The sequence below is a fragment of the Megalobrama amblycephala genome, linkage group LG9, assembly GCF_018812025.1.
Source record: "Megalobrama amblycephala isolate DHTTF-2021 linkage group LG9, ASM1881202v1, whole genome shotgun sequence".
Taxonomy (NCBI): Eukaryota; Metazoa; Chordata; class Actinopteri; order Cypriniformes; family Xenocyprididae; genus Megalobrama; species Megalobrama amblycephala.
In genome coordinates, this window is record NC_063052.1 from 24,394,831 (window position 1) to 24,407,461 (window position 12,631).

The 12,631-nt window shown below is 34.0% G+C and overlaps 1 protein-coding gene across 3 annotated transcripts; it reads right to left on the reverse strand.

Moving 5' to 3' along the window:
* Window positions 1-270: 270 nt before the first annotated feature.
* On the reverse strand, window positions 271-10,946 carry snx10a (sorting nexin 10a). Of its 3 annotated transcripts, none has more exons than XM_048202273.1 (8): window positions 10,827-10,946; window positions 10,508-10,671; window positions 6,655-6,694; window positions 4,372-4,458; window positions 4,103-4,203; window positions 2,754-2,852; window positions 1,239-1,454; window positions 271-918 (listed from the first exon to the last, which is right to left on the reverse strand). In XM_048202273.1, the coding sequence occupies exons 2-8, from the start codon at window positions 10,654-10,656 to the stop codon at window positions 750-752; spliced, it is 861 nt and encodes a 286-aa protein (XP_048058230.1). In that variant the 5' UTR covers window positions 10,657-10,671; window positions 10,827-10,946; the 3' UTR covers window positions 271-749. The 3 variants fall into 3 exon arrangements, with proteins under 3 accessions (XP_048058230.1, XP_048058231.1, XP_048058232.1); XM_048202274.1 differs by having other exon boundaries at window positions 10,508-10,691; window positions 10,827-10,940; XM_048202275.1 differs by lacking the exons at window positions 10,508-10,671; window positions 10,827-10,946 and adding an exon at window positions 7,756-7,937.
* Between the last annotated feature and the right edge of the window lie 1,685 nt (window positions 10,947-12,631).

Below are 12,631 nucleotides of genomic sequence, written 5' to 3' on the forward strand. Positions count from 1 at the left end.
TTTTAAAAACAAACATTTATTCATCACTCAACACTAAATAAATCACAATAAAAATGTTCTTAAAACACTCTTTCCTCAAACATTTACAATCTTCAGCTATGTTAATATAATAAGATTTTCTAAGAAATAAAGTAATAAGTGATATTTAACTTACTGTTATGGTTTTAAAATCTGATAAACTAAAGCACATCTGTACAGAAGAAAACGCTGAAGGTATTTAAAAAACTTTTTTGTCAGGCACACATTAAACACATACAGTGGACACCGGAATGACATCAAGAAAAACATTTATAATGATGCTTAACTTTGTAATTCATACTGTCATTCACTCCTGTCCATTTACTCCTCTTTTTTTTTTTTTCCAGGTCAGCTCTTCAGTTAAGGAGGATGATTTAATATGATGACCACAGGATATGAAATAAAGAAATATTTATATTATATATATATATATATATATATATATATATATATATATATATATATATATATATATATATATATATATATATATATATATGTGAGAGAGAGATATTAAAAGAAGACATCAAACAACATGAACATGAAAACACACAAACATGACATGTAATAAAACAATCAAGACCTTTTTTCACTCATTATCCATCCAAATATAACTCTGGAGGCTGTAAACAGTAACTGGGACTCTCTTTGATATATATATATATATGTGTGTGTGTGTGTGTGTGTGTGTGTATATGTACATCTCTTTAGTTCATATAACTGAGTGCATGTCAAGGGTGCACATGCTGCGGGTTGCTAGGAGATGAAGACAGGCTGCTGAAGAGTTCTGCCTCAGGGGTCGTGGTTTGAAATTCATGGGCAAAGCTCTCACTATGGGACAAGTCTTCTTCAACAGGTGTAGCAGGTCCTATACTATTACCCAAGCCAGAGGATGTTGTACTGCAAAATAAAATAAATGCCATACAAAAATCAATCAGACATGAATATGTTGCACATCACAATTTTTGTGTACATGTATTCAGTGTAATGACTATATACATTACTTGAATCAATCTACATATTTAAATGCCCCTCTTATTTATTAAATGGCAAAATGTCTCTCTCAACATTTACTATGTATAAATGGTAATAATGTTCTACCATGGCATTATAGATGAATAAAACATTTAGCACGCCAAACCGGTCTCGTTTGAGAAATTTACCTAAAAATCTAAATAACACTAGAGAAGTTTACGATATAGTGAGACAGGGGCACACACCTGTCACAGTCTGAGTCACAGGATGTTTTGCAGTCTTCTTCTTGATGCTGTTCCTCTGGAGGGAAGCGTGCTTCACCAATACATCGCTGTATTGCCTGTGCGACGGTGTAATGCGTCAGTCCACGTGCACACGCATCCATTTTTGCAATGCTCAGTTGTGACTGCAAGAACAGGTGCAGTCGACTGTCTGACAGCAGTAATGGTGTCTGTAGAACCCTATAAACACAAACAATTAAATAAAACTACATGAAGTATAATGACTTTTAGAAATTGGTGATGAGGCTATTTAAAGAAACAAAAAAATACACTGCCTTTGATGACTTAAAAATTTGACAAAGAATAAATATTAAAAAAATAATAATAAAAAGGTATCCAATAATGCTATAGACCACTTTGGAGCAGACGTCACAATTACGTCACTTGCAGCTGCGCGCATACTGGTTGCAGAAAAATAGTTGAAGCTATTGAAGAAAAATGTGAAAAAATCCACAGAATAAGAGAAAAATGTTTTGTTGTGCCTCTGGATGTTGGAATCGGAATGCAAAAAATATAGTCTTCATTTTTAAAGAAAACCATCGTTGAAAACGTAATTTGAAGATAAACAGAGACGTTTCACAGACTGGATTGATGACACCTGCAAGGATTAGTCTACTATTAAAGCAGGAATTTGATGTAAACAGTAAGTCTCTACATAAAATTCACATATGCAGTTCAGAGGACATACATACATACAGCATGAAACAATTATAATTAAAATAATATCCATAGAATTTAAATATAAAATTTAAACCTATAATATTTTACATAGATAACTTTTAAACATAATAGTTTTTATTTCACAATTCTGACTTTTTTTTCTCTTGCATTTGCGTGTTTATTACTCCCAGTTCGGACTTTATAACTCGCAATAGTGAGTTTATTTCACAGTTCTGAGGGGGGAAAAGTCAGAATTGCGGGATAAATTGCAATTCAGAAAAGACAGAATAACGAGTATATCTCACAAGTTTTATTTTGTAAGAAATGTGATATGTAAACTCAGATTTGCGAGAAATAAAAGTCAGAATTGTGAGATATAAACTCGAAATTAACTTTTTTTATTCTTTTATTTCGTGGCTTCCATAGACTTCTACTGCTCAACTTTCATTTTCTGCAACCAGCTAGGCTCCGCCCACAAAAAACGTCATCGCTGTTTGCAAACACCAAATTGGTCTATACAATAAAACACTGTCAAATGCTTTACTATCTATTTTAATTTCTATATTATCTATACTATTAAATATTGGACAAATATATACTATATGTCTGGAAAAAATGCTTTTGGTTAGAGTAAAAAATATTTACTCTATCTAAAGGATTGATGGGAATGTGTCTCTTTACAGTAGCCACTAGATGGCAAAAATACTGCATTTCCTTCTTGTCTAATATAGAATAGACATGACATAATTACTGAATTAAATTTTAATCAAGTTTATCATAAATGATGACCAAAAACTTGAAGTGACTGAAGAAACTCACGCCTCAAGAAACTGTTGCAGCCCCTGCATCCGTTGAGTGATCTGGATGTCGTTATTGAGATTGAAGAAAGGATTCCAGGGAGGGAGTTTAGGTAACTCTCTACAGAAACAAAAGACATGTTGCAAAGAAAGGGAGAGATTACACTAATTTCATTAACAACAAATTTTATGCATGCAGTGACTTTATAAGACCCTTAAAGGTGCAATATGTAAGATTTCTGTCGGCTAGAGTCTATTTCATAACAAAGGCGTAGATTGATGACGGCAAGTTTGAGCGCAGAATCTTGGGACATGTGGTCTTTACATCACAGCTGGTGGAAACAATCAGGATAGGACTCAGAAAGAAATCATGTTCATGGATGTGATTATTAATGTTACTGTAGTATGAAGCAGAGCAGGACCGAGTGTTGTGGGAGCTGAACGAGGCCGCTGGAGCGATTGCGTAACACACGCCTCACGAGGAGCGGAACTTTTATTATGCCACAGTCATCGGCGCCATTTCCACTTTTCCGGTTATGAGTATAATGTAACACAGCTCTGTTTAACATATTAGATACATTTGAGAGTGTTGAAAATTATGCTATAATGTTACTTCTGTGCGTTCGCTCGGCGGCTGCTGAGAGACACTTGTTTGAGACACTGCAGTAAGATAAATCGATTTTAGAATATCATATTAAATGCCGGATGGCTTGTGTTGATAAATGGCATGCAATTAATTTTAAAACATATTGTATGATGGAGAAAATTATGTATTACTGTTACTAAAAATAAAGCTGCATCTGATTATGCTATGTTAGCTACTTGACAAAATAGTGTTTTTCTCTGAGGCATGGTAAAGCATGGTACTCGCAAAAAAAAAAAAAAAAAAAAATCAAGAAAATTAGATTTAAACAATAAGACTAAATGTGTTGAGCTATATAACAATGATTAGTTTTCTGTCTATAAATGTAACCAAACAGTTGTTCCCTTGTCTATTAAAACGTAAATATTAAAGAGTCTTTGGTGTTTCCATGGTTTTTACAAAATAAAACCGGAAACCGAGGGTAATGCGGGTATGACGCAATTGACAGGCGAGTCCTCGCATGTCCCGGAGCCTTGGTTAAAATTGGTTAAAAATGTTCTCACGATTTACAAATAGTTGGAAACATTTGGGATATTTTAAGTACTCAAGTGAACAAAATATATAATACTGGCCTAGTGGTTTTTGGATATTTTACTGCAAAAATCTTACATATTGCACCTTTAATAAGACCAAATGACCACACAATACTTTTTTTCTGCTTTATTTTTATTTAAAATAAAAATATAATATTGTATTCCCTAGAGTGTTAAATCCTCAAATGTACTTACATGAGCAGAGCGTTGTTCTGTAGTTTCTGCCGCAACCAAACAAACTCACTATACCTCCTCCTCACACAAGAGGTCTTCTTCCGGAAACACATACTATTGGTCTGTAATTAAGAAGAATATATCAAATGTTCTCATTGGTAAACATGTTGCGATGGCAAAAAAATATGCACAGACAGAGAGCAAACATCCATAAGAAAATCAAGTTGTCTGATCAACAACATTCCCCAGTAACAACAAGTGCAATATAAACATGTGGGTACTGCACTCACATGAAGACAGATCTCATAGCTGATGTACGCGTGCCAGAAATCCTCCTTGTGTACCTGAGGATCTCGTACCCATACACTTACAAACTCCTGCAACAAGAGAAACAGTCAGTGTTAAGTGTTTACGATCACTGAAGTGTTTCAAATCAAACAAGGAAGTGACTCAGCAGAAAGTGTGCTTCATTTTTTTTCTATTATGAGTTACAGTTTTACCCTTTTTTAAGATAAGTGTTGATTCAGATCCTGCCCTTTCATCCACATTTTACACTAACTGGAGTTTTGTAGGGTATTTTGCACCTCTTTGTTTGTAATGTGCAATTGGAATTTTTCAAAACAATACACTTTGTTGCATCACAGCCAACAAATCCATTTGAGGTCAAACAGAACTTCCCTATACATTTTAGACATTTCAAAAGGTTTTTACTGGAACTTCCTGGCAAAATGACAATTTCCTTTAACCAACATGTACAAGTCATATCAATGATCTAGGGTTAGTTCACTCAAAAATGAAAATTCTGTTATTAATTACTCACTTCATGTCTTTCCATGTTCAGAACACAAATTAAGATATTTTTGACGTCAGAACAATTTCTGACGTAAAACCTGGAAGCGCTGAATGTAAACAGTGTATGAGAATGACACAGAAGAAAAGATATCATTGAATAAAGTCTTTATTTTTGTTTTGTTTTTGCGCACAAAAAGTATCGTCGCTTCATAAAATTAAGGTTGAACCGCTGAACCGACTTTTTTTAACAATGTCTTTAGTACCTTTCTGTACCTTGAAAGTGGTGGTTAAATTGCCATCTATGGACGAGTCATATAGCCTACCTCTTGGATTTTATCAAAAAATATCTTAATCTGTGTTCCAAAGTGTGGAACGATATGAAGGAGAGTAATTAAAAGTCCCGTTTTTCGTGGTTTTTTGAAGCTTTGATTGTGTTTATAGTGTGCAATATAACGTGTTCATGTTTCGCGTGTAAAAAAACACAGTATTTTTCACATAATTTACTTATCTGTATACCGCTGTTTCCACTGTCATAAAAACGGGCTGATGACTTCCTTGTTCTATGAAGTCCCTCCTTCAGAAATACGTAACGAGTTCTGATTGTGCCAGCGGTTCCTGTGTTGTGATTCGACAGCTCTGAGCGCACCGTGCCCGGAAAAGTCACGCCTCTTACCATAACGTGGAGATGCATGCGCTCAGTGTTATTGTAAACATGTCTTTTAATTTTACCCTATCAATTTGAGCCGGAATCAGACCCGGTGATTGGACTGCGGGATGAAAATAACAGCGTTTTGACGACATGGCGACAAACACACTACAAACGCAACTCTTGTGTATTCCTGTGGGCGGAGGTTAGTCAAAAAACTGTTTTAGTGACGTCATTAAAGAAGGAAGTAGAGGGATGTAGTCCAAACTGGCCGTTCGATGTAGGCGACTTATGTTAAATAAAATATCTCGCTTGGCATTGAACTTTGAGCTTTAAAATTTTACAGATTTTATTTATACTCTAACAACAACATTACACACTAACTAAAGTTTGAAACATGGGATCACGAAGAACGGGACCTTTAATGACAGAAATTTCATTTTTGGGTGAACTGACCCTTTAACGAAGCACATACAAAAGACAGTGGAAGAATACAGAAGTTTGTTGCGTATAACCCATATTGCACCTGATCATATAGTCATTCATTATAAATTATAAAAAAATAGGAGAGCCATTATTTTTAAATAAACATATCCCAAAATATAAATAATTTTTATGCAAGTTAGCCTTTATAGTATTGCATGGTTGTGAATAGAAATTTGATAAACAAATGAAACAGAAATAATGTCAACTGCAGCCAATGGAATTTTGTGCTGCCAGTTTCCTCTTGAAAAACTCCAGACAAAAGGCCTGATGCAATTTTAGTTCAGTAATTAAATATTTGTTTCCACTAAAGAGGCTTTCACTTTCTTTCTCTCATACAATGATCAAGTGATCATTGAACTAAACAGGCATTGGGAAAAAAGTAACTAGTTAAATGCTTCAAATATCAACATTTAATTTTATCAAAATAAAATAGTCTATTTGAGTAGAATTAATTTGTATTTGAATATAATTTTGCACAGTCACAAGATGAGACGTAATGCTTTACTGATTTTAAAGCCATGGTTTCATTATCAAAAAAAACAACAAAAAACCCCCAAAAACAATCAGCTATGTAGATAAAAATAGCTGAGTCACAGAGTGAAACTGTTGATGAACATGAAATGTAAAGAAAAAGAAAAAAGACACTGACCTTCTTCACAAAGCATGCATTTTCCATCTCAGAGATTTGACTGGAAAAAGAAAGAGACTGATTTTGAGTGATTAAACATTTTAGTATTTGGATTTTTTGGGTTCTTTTGGACTAAGACTAGAGGAAAAAATAACTACTAACAAGTTGTATAGTGTTATAATTGTGATTCATCTGTTAAATCAATGTGCTACTAAACACTTCATTGAAGTGATTAAGCAGCAATGCTGACATTTCATAACTGAGCAGGGTAGCAGGTCCCAGTGAGGAATGGGCTAATGTCAGACATTAAAACAATAAATTAATCTTATGTTACAGCAAACACAGATATTCCTTTATACTCTTTTAATTAATTTAGACTTTGTTTTGCTGTATATGCTTAATAATAGCATGCCGCCTAAGAGAGAATTGTCTAATGTGAATTATAAAGCGGATCACTTTCCCTTTTTTGTGCATACTAAAATGGACATCCCATCAGAATTAGCCCAAACAAACATGCCATCAGTGACGTTCATTCATACTCAAACTAATTCACTATGACGATAACTTAATTACTCGAGTTGAATAGGAAACCCAGACTAACTGGCCAGCAGACAGCGAGTTACCCTAAGAACCCTGGACTGAAGTTGGTTCATGGCTTCCCTGACCTTTTGGTACTGTTTTATATATATATATATATATATATATATATATATATATATATATATATATATATATATATATATATATATATATATATATATATATATATATATATATATATATATATATAAATTTACAACCAAGGCTGGAAACTTTCAATGAACTGCGCAAAAAGATCAAAGAATAGTTTTAACAAGTCAAAGAACTTTTTAAGAAAAGAAATCACACGTGGTGGCATTAAATTTTAAAGAGAAAAATAAACTGCAGTGTGAAAAAAATAACCATTCCGCGGTGATGTTCTGTTTGAAAATCTCGCTGAACGCTAGAACTGTAACGTTACTCCACAAACGTTTTCTGCGGTTTCTCTACTCTACTGTTTTGTTAACATTCATTATAGTAAAGCCTATGTTTACATATAATTTCATGTTATATACACTGAGATACATTATTTGTTATTCTCACCTTTTCTGTCGTGTTTTATGTAAGCCTCGGTGTTTTGTTACTCTTCCGCCGCTCTCCAGGTGCTCCTGAAACTGGTGTGATTAAAACTGGCTGCAAGTTCGCGTGTGGGGAAATCCAAGTGTTTTTTTTTTCTTGACTTTCAGAGTTTGATGTGCGCGTGCGCGGATCTCACTGTGAAAATACTTCTTAGTAGCCTACCTAGACTACGTTTATTGTTTATCAGCAGGTGCTTCAACAACGGTATTATTACAGATAAAATGTAAATATTACATAATATGTGCGTTGTTAGCCTATTGATTTGGGAAAATTATGTAGCCTACAAACCACTATCAGTGACCGATTTGCCTATAACAAGGAAAGTAAAATTCTAGAATAATTATAGGTGAGAAATGTTCCATGGAACTACGGTATCATTTGTCAGTTCATATCTAACAGGTTTACTTGCTTTTTTGAAATAAATGATGAACTAACATGCACAATGATAAGCTCCCTCCCTAATACACCCAGAACCTATTACTGGAACAAAGTTGCAAAAATAGGTCATTGACATCATGATTTAACTATATTAACATAGAAACAAATGACCCCCTACATGTTTCCAACTTCCTAATTCCAGTTGGTATTTAGATGTGTATTAGATTTGTGATGCTTTGGCCAGGCTATATCCTTCTTTGCAAACTAAATGGGACATTGACAGTAAAGCCACAAACCATAACCGTTATTACACATGCAAAGTCAATCATAGCCAATCATAATAGAGATCATTTACATGTAGAAATATTAAACAGGCTGGTATAGAAGCAAAAAATAGCCAGTAATAATAATAAAAAAAATCTTGTAAGGAGAAATAAGTATGTATCTTTTACCGTTTCAGTTTCATTTTTAAAATCTAACAAAATGTTCCAGAATTTAGGAAGCCATGACAGTCACCACATGTGTGGTCTGTGGGTGAGATAGATAACAGCATCTATCTCAGCATCTCTCTTTACTGTGGTATGTGGACAGGGCATGTTGCCACAAGACCCAACATTTTCAATTATCGGTGAGTCATTTTCAACATATATGGATATAATTGCCAAAAGTTCCAAACTGAGAAGAAAGCTTGCTTATTTTGCAAAACTATTCTCCAGACAAAAAATACAAATAATTTATATTTATTTAGCTAGTCTCAACAAAAATAAACCATCAAAATATTTTTTTATGTGGAGTTTAGGTATTTACTATAATGTAAACAAATATTTGTTTTATAATGACATATTTCAGTATGCATATTTAATGTATTACAGAAAGGAACTTCTTAGTTAATAGGTGAATGTATATCAAAGACATTTGTGACCCTGGACCACAAAACCAGACATAAGGGTCAATTTTTTTGAAATTGAGATTTATACATCATATGAAAGCTGAATAAATAAGCTTTCCATTGATGTATGGTTCGTTAGGATAGGGCAATATTTGGCCTGAGATACAAGTATTTGAAAAAAATCTAAATATTGAGAAAATCACCTTTAAATTTGTCCAAATGAAGTCCTTAGCAATGCATATCCACTCACAAAAATATATTTTTGATATATTTATGGTAGGAAATTTATAAAATATCTTCATGGAACATGATCTTTACTTAATATCCTAATGATTTTTGGCATAAAAAAATCGATAATTTTGACCCATACAATGTAATGTTGGCTATTGCTACAAATATACCCGTGCGACTTATGACTGGTTTTGTGATCCAGGGTCACATATGAAATAATATATGGTGTTCCTCAAGGATCAATTTCAAAAAAATTTGAAAATGAACAAAGATTAAAAACTAAAATTCTTATTGTGGGCCCAAAGCATGAGAGGGAGAGAATAGGGCACCATGGCCCTGCAATCTAAGAAAGAAATAAAGAACTTGGATGTCATTTTGGACTGTGACCTGAGTTTTATATTCATATTAATCAAAGGACAAAAACTTGTTTTTGTCATATGAGAAATATTGCCAGGATTCATCCTTTTTAATCTTTAAATGATGCAAAGAAATTAATTAATGCATTTATCTTTTCTCGTCTTGATTATTATAATGCTATACTGGCTTGCATAAGGTTTGTATAGCTGCAATTGATACAAAATTCAGCAGCCAGAGTAATACAATAAAAGGAGAAAGAGTATATTACACCAATGGAATTAAATTGGTTTCCAGTTCACCAAAAGACTTATGGTTCTTTTATTAATTTATAAAACACTTTATAATCTGGCACCTTTATATATTACAGACTGTCTGTCAAGATAAGTTCCAAATCGTAGTTTAAAATTAAAATTAAAAATCCTGATAATTAAATAATTAAATAAAAATTCTGAAAATTAAAATTTACTGAAATTTACATTATACAGCAAATCTTAAAATTTGGTGGTGCATCTTTTAGCCACTATATGCTCCAAAATGTTGGAATTGTTTACCAAATTAAGTGTAAGGGGCTTCTAGCATTCATATTTTTAAAAGGCAGGTTAAGACATATCTTTTTCATATTTTTTTATAATTAAAATCCAGGATTCGTTACATTGATTAGCTGATAGAATGCTAGAATGATTTAACATAAAAATGTATTATTCTTACCAATAGCACATTTACTGATGTAGTGGGCAGTATCAGGGATTTAAAAAAGATTGAAAGTTTAGAGGTTCTGTTTATTTTAGATATTTACACATTTATTAGCATATTTTATTTAGCTCAAATACAACACTTTCATCTTTAACATATAGTTTTTACCTTCCATCGTCTTGATCCTTGTCTTGATCCTCCATGTGTTGATGTGCTTGACTGGTTTTCAGTGGTTGGCTACTTGCAATATTCCCCTCTTCTGGTAAGAGCTGACTGCTCTGCTGCTCTCCATGATCCTCTGGTTCATTTGTTGACATTCTGCTATTCTTCAGCTATGCACGAAAAATAAACTCTAATCAAATACAAAAAAGAGACTGATTTGCTTTAAACTTCCATTTTCACTTTTATTAATAATTAGATGTATACTTGAATTACATTTTGATCCTGCACAGTTCTTTAATTTCTAAAATGTATGTATTTTTCTTACCCTGTCTGGGAAATCCACTGTTAAATGGGAAATAACTAATTTGCAGCATGTCTTACACAAACATACATTCAGCAAACCCAGTTTACATCACTGTTTTCTGACTTATATACTGTTGGAGGAAGTGATACATGGGTGGAGTGTGTGAGTCGAAATTTACATACAAAAATTGTGTAACTTGAGAACCCCCACCACCACCAAAGTAGCACTTTCGGCTCTGCAGGGGTGTTAAAAATCACCTGCCGATTTTTCAAATAATTGAACAGATCTCCCAAATAAAACTAATCAGATTCAATCACATTTATATTGATAATTTACTCAAAGGTCCAGTAGGGTGGGAAGCTGGACTTTTACCTATATCAATACCAAACCCTGTGTCACAATGAGGTCCACCACTGTGAGACATTACCTCTACCACAACACCCAAAAGGATTTCCTAATTCAAAAATCAGTACTTGTGACCATAAGGATGTACAGATATTGGATTGTACCCTTGTTAACATAGAGCTTATGAGACACTCAGGACACTCTGTCTGTCTGATGTTATACAACCCCAATTCCAGAAAGGTTGGGACATTTTGTAAAATAAAATCAAGAATCTGTGATTTGTTCATTCTCTTTAACTTTATTTATTTTCATTTAACTGACAAAAGTACAAAGAAAAAAATGCCAGTGTTTTCACTAAATGAATTGTATTTTGCAAATATGAATACACGTTGATGGCGGCAACAAAAAAATGTTGGGACAGAGGCAAAAAAGTGAAAGATTAAAGAATATCCAAGTTAAACTGTTTTGAAACAGTCCACAATAAGCAGGTAAACTGGTAATAGGTGAGGGTATTGTGTTTGGGTATAAAAGGAGCATCCACCAAAGGCTCAGCCTTTGCAAGCAAAGATTAGTGATGGCTCATCACTTTGTGCGAAATTTCATGAGAGAATTGTCAAACAATTCAAAAATCACATTTTTCAATGCAAGATTGCAAAGTATTTGGGTCTTTCATCATACCATGCATTTTGAAAAGATTCAGGGAATCCAGAGAAATCTCAGTATGTATGGCAAAGCAAGAAAACCTCTGTTGTGTGTGTGACCTTCAAGCCCTCAGATGGCGTTGCATGAGAAACCATCATGCTACTGTGTTATATATAGCCACATGGGCTTGGGAGTACTTTGGAAAACCGTTGTTACTTAACACAATCTGTCGCTGCATCAAGAAATGCAACTTGAATCTCTGTAATACAAAGAGAAAGTTATACATCTGTTCAATGCAGAGATAGCCTTGAGTTCTCTGGGCCCGAGCTCATTTCAGATGGTCTAAAAGAAAGTGAAAATGTGTGCTGTGGTCAGATGAGTCCACCATTCAGCTTGTTTTGGGGAAAAACTGACTTCAACCTTTCTGTCCCAAAGACGAAAAAGACCATCCAGACTTTCATCAACGACAGGTGCAAAAGCAAACACCTGTCATGGTATGGGGTGCATCAGTGCAAACGGGCATGGGTGACTTGATATGTGTGAAGGTACCACTGACGTGGAGGCATGTATTGGGATGTATACTGCCATCAAGATGACATCTTTCCTGGGAAGCAAGACAATGCCAGGCCTCATTCTGCATGTGCTACAAACACAATGGTTTCTTAGACACTCTACACCGAGAGGATGTGCTTGGGTGGCCTTCCTGCAAGTCTAGATATGTCTCCTATTGGAAATGAATCAAACAAAGACGACCACAGACTGTTGAGCAGCTGTCTTGTATCAGGTGATATTGGGCAAAAATTCCACTTCCAAAACTGCAACATTTAGTATCTTCAATT

Excerpts from the sequence above, each read along its gene's own strand:
- snx10a (XM_048202273.1), bottom strand. The coding sequence starts at position 10,656 with ATGTCAACAAATGAACCAGAGGATCATGGAGAGCAGCAGAGCAGTCAG. Across the intron at positions 4,204-4,371 it reads GCTATGAGATCTGTCTTCAT|ACCAATAGTATGTGTTTCCG; the intron begins GTGAGTGCAGTA and ends TCTTAATTACAG. Across the intron at positions 2,853-4,102 it reads CAGAACAACGCTCTGCTCAT|AGAGTTACCTAAACTCCCTC; the intron begins GTAAGTACATTT and ends TTGTTTCTGTAG.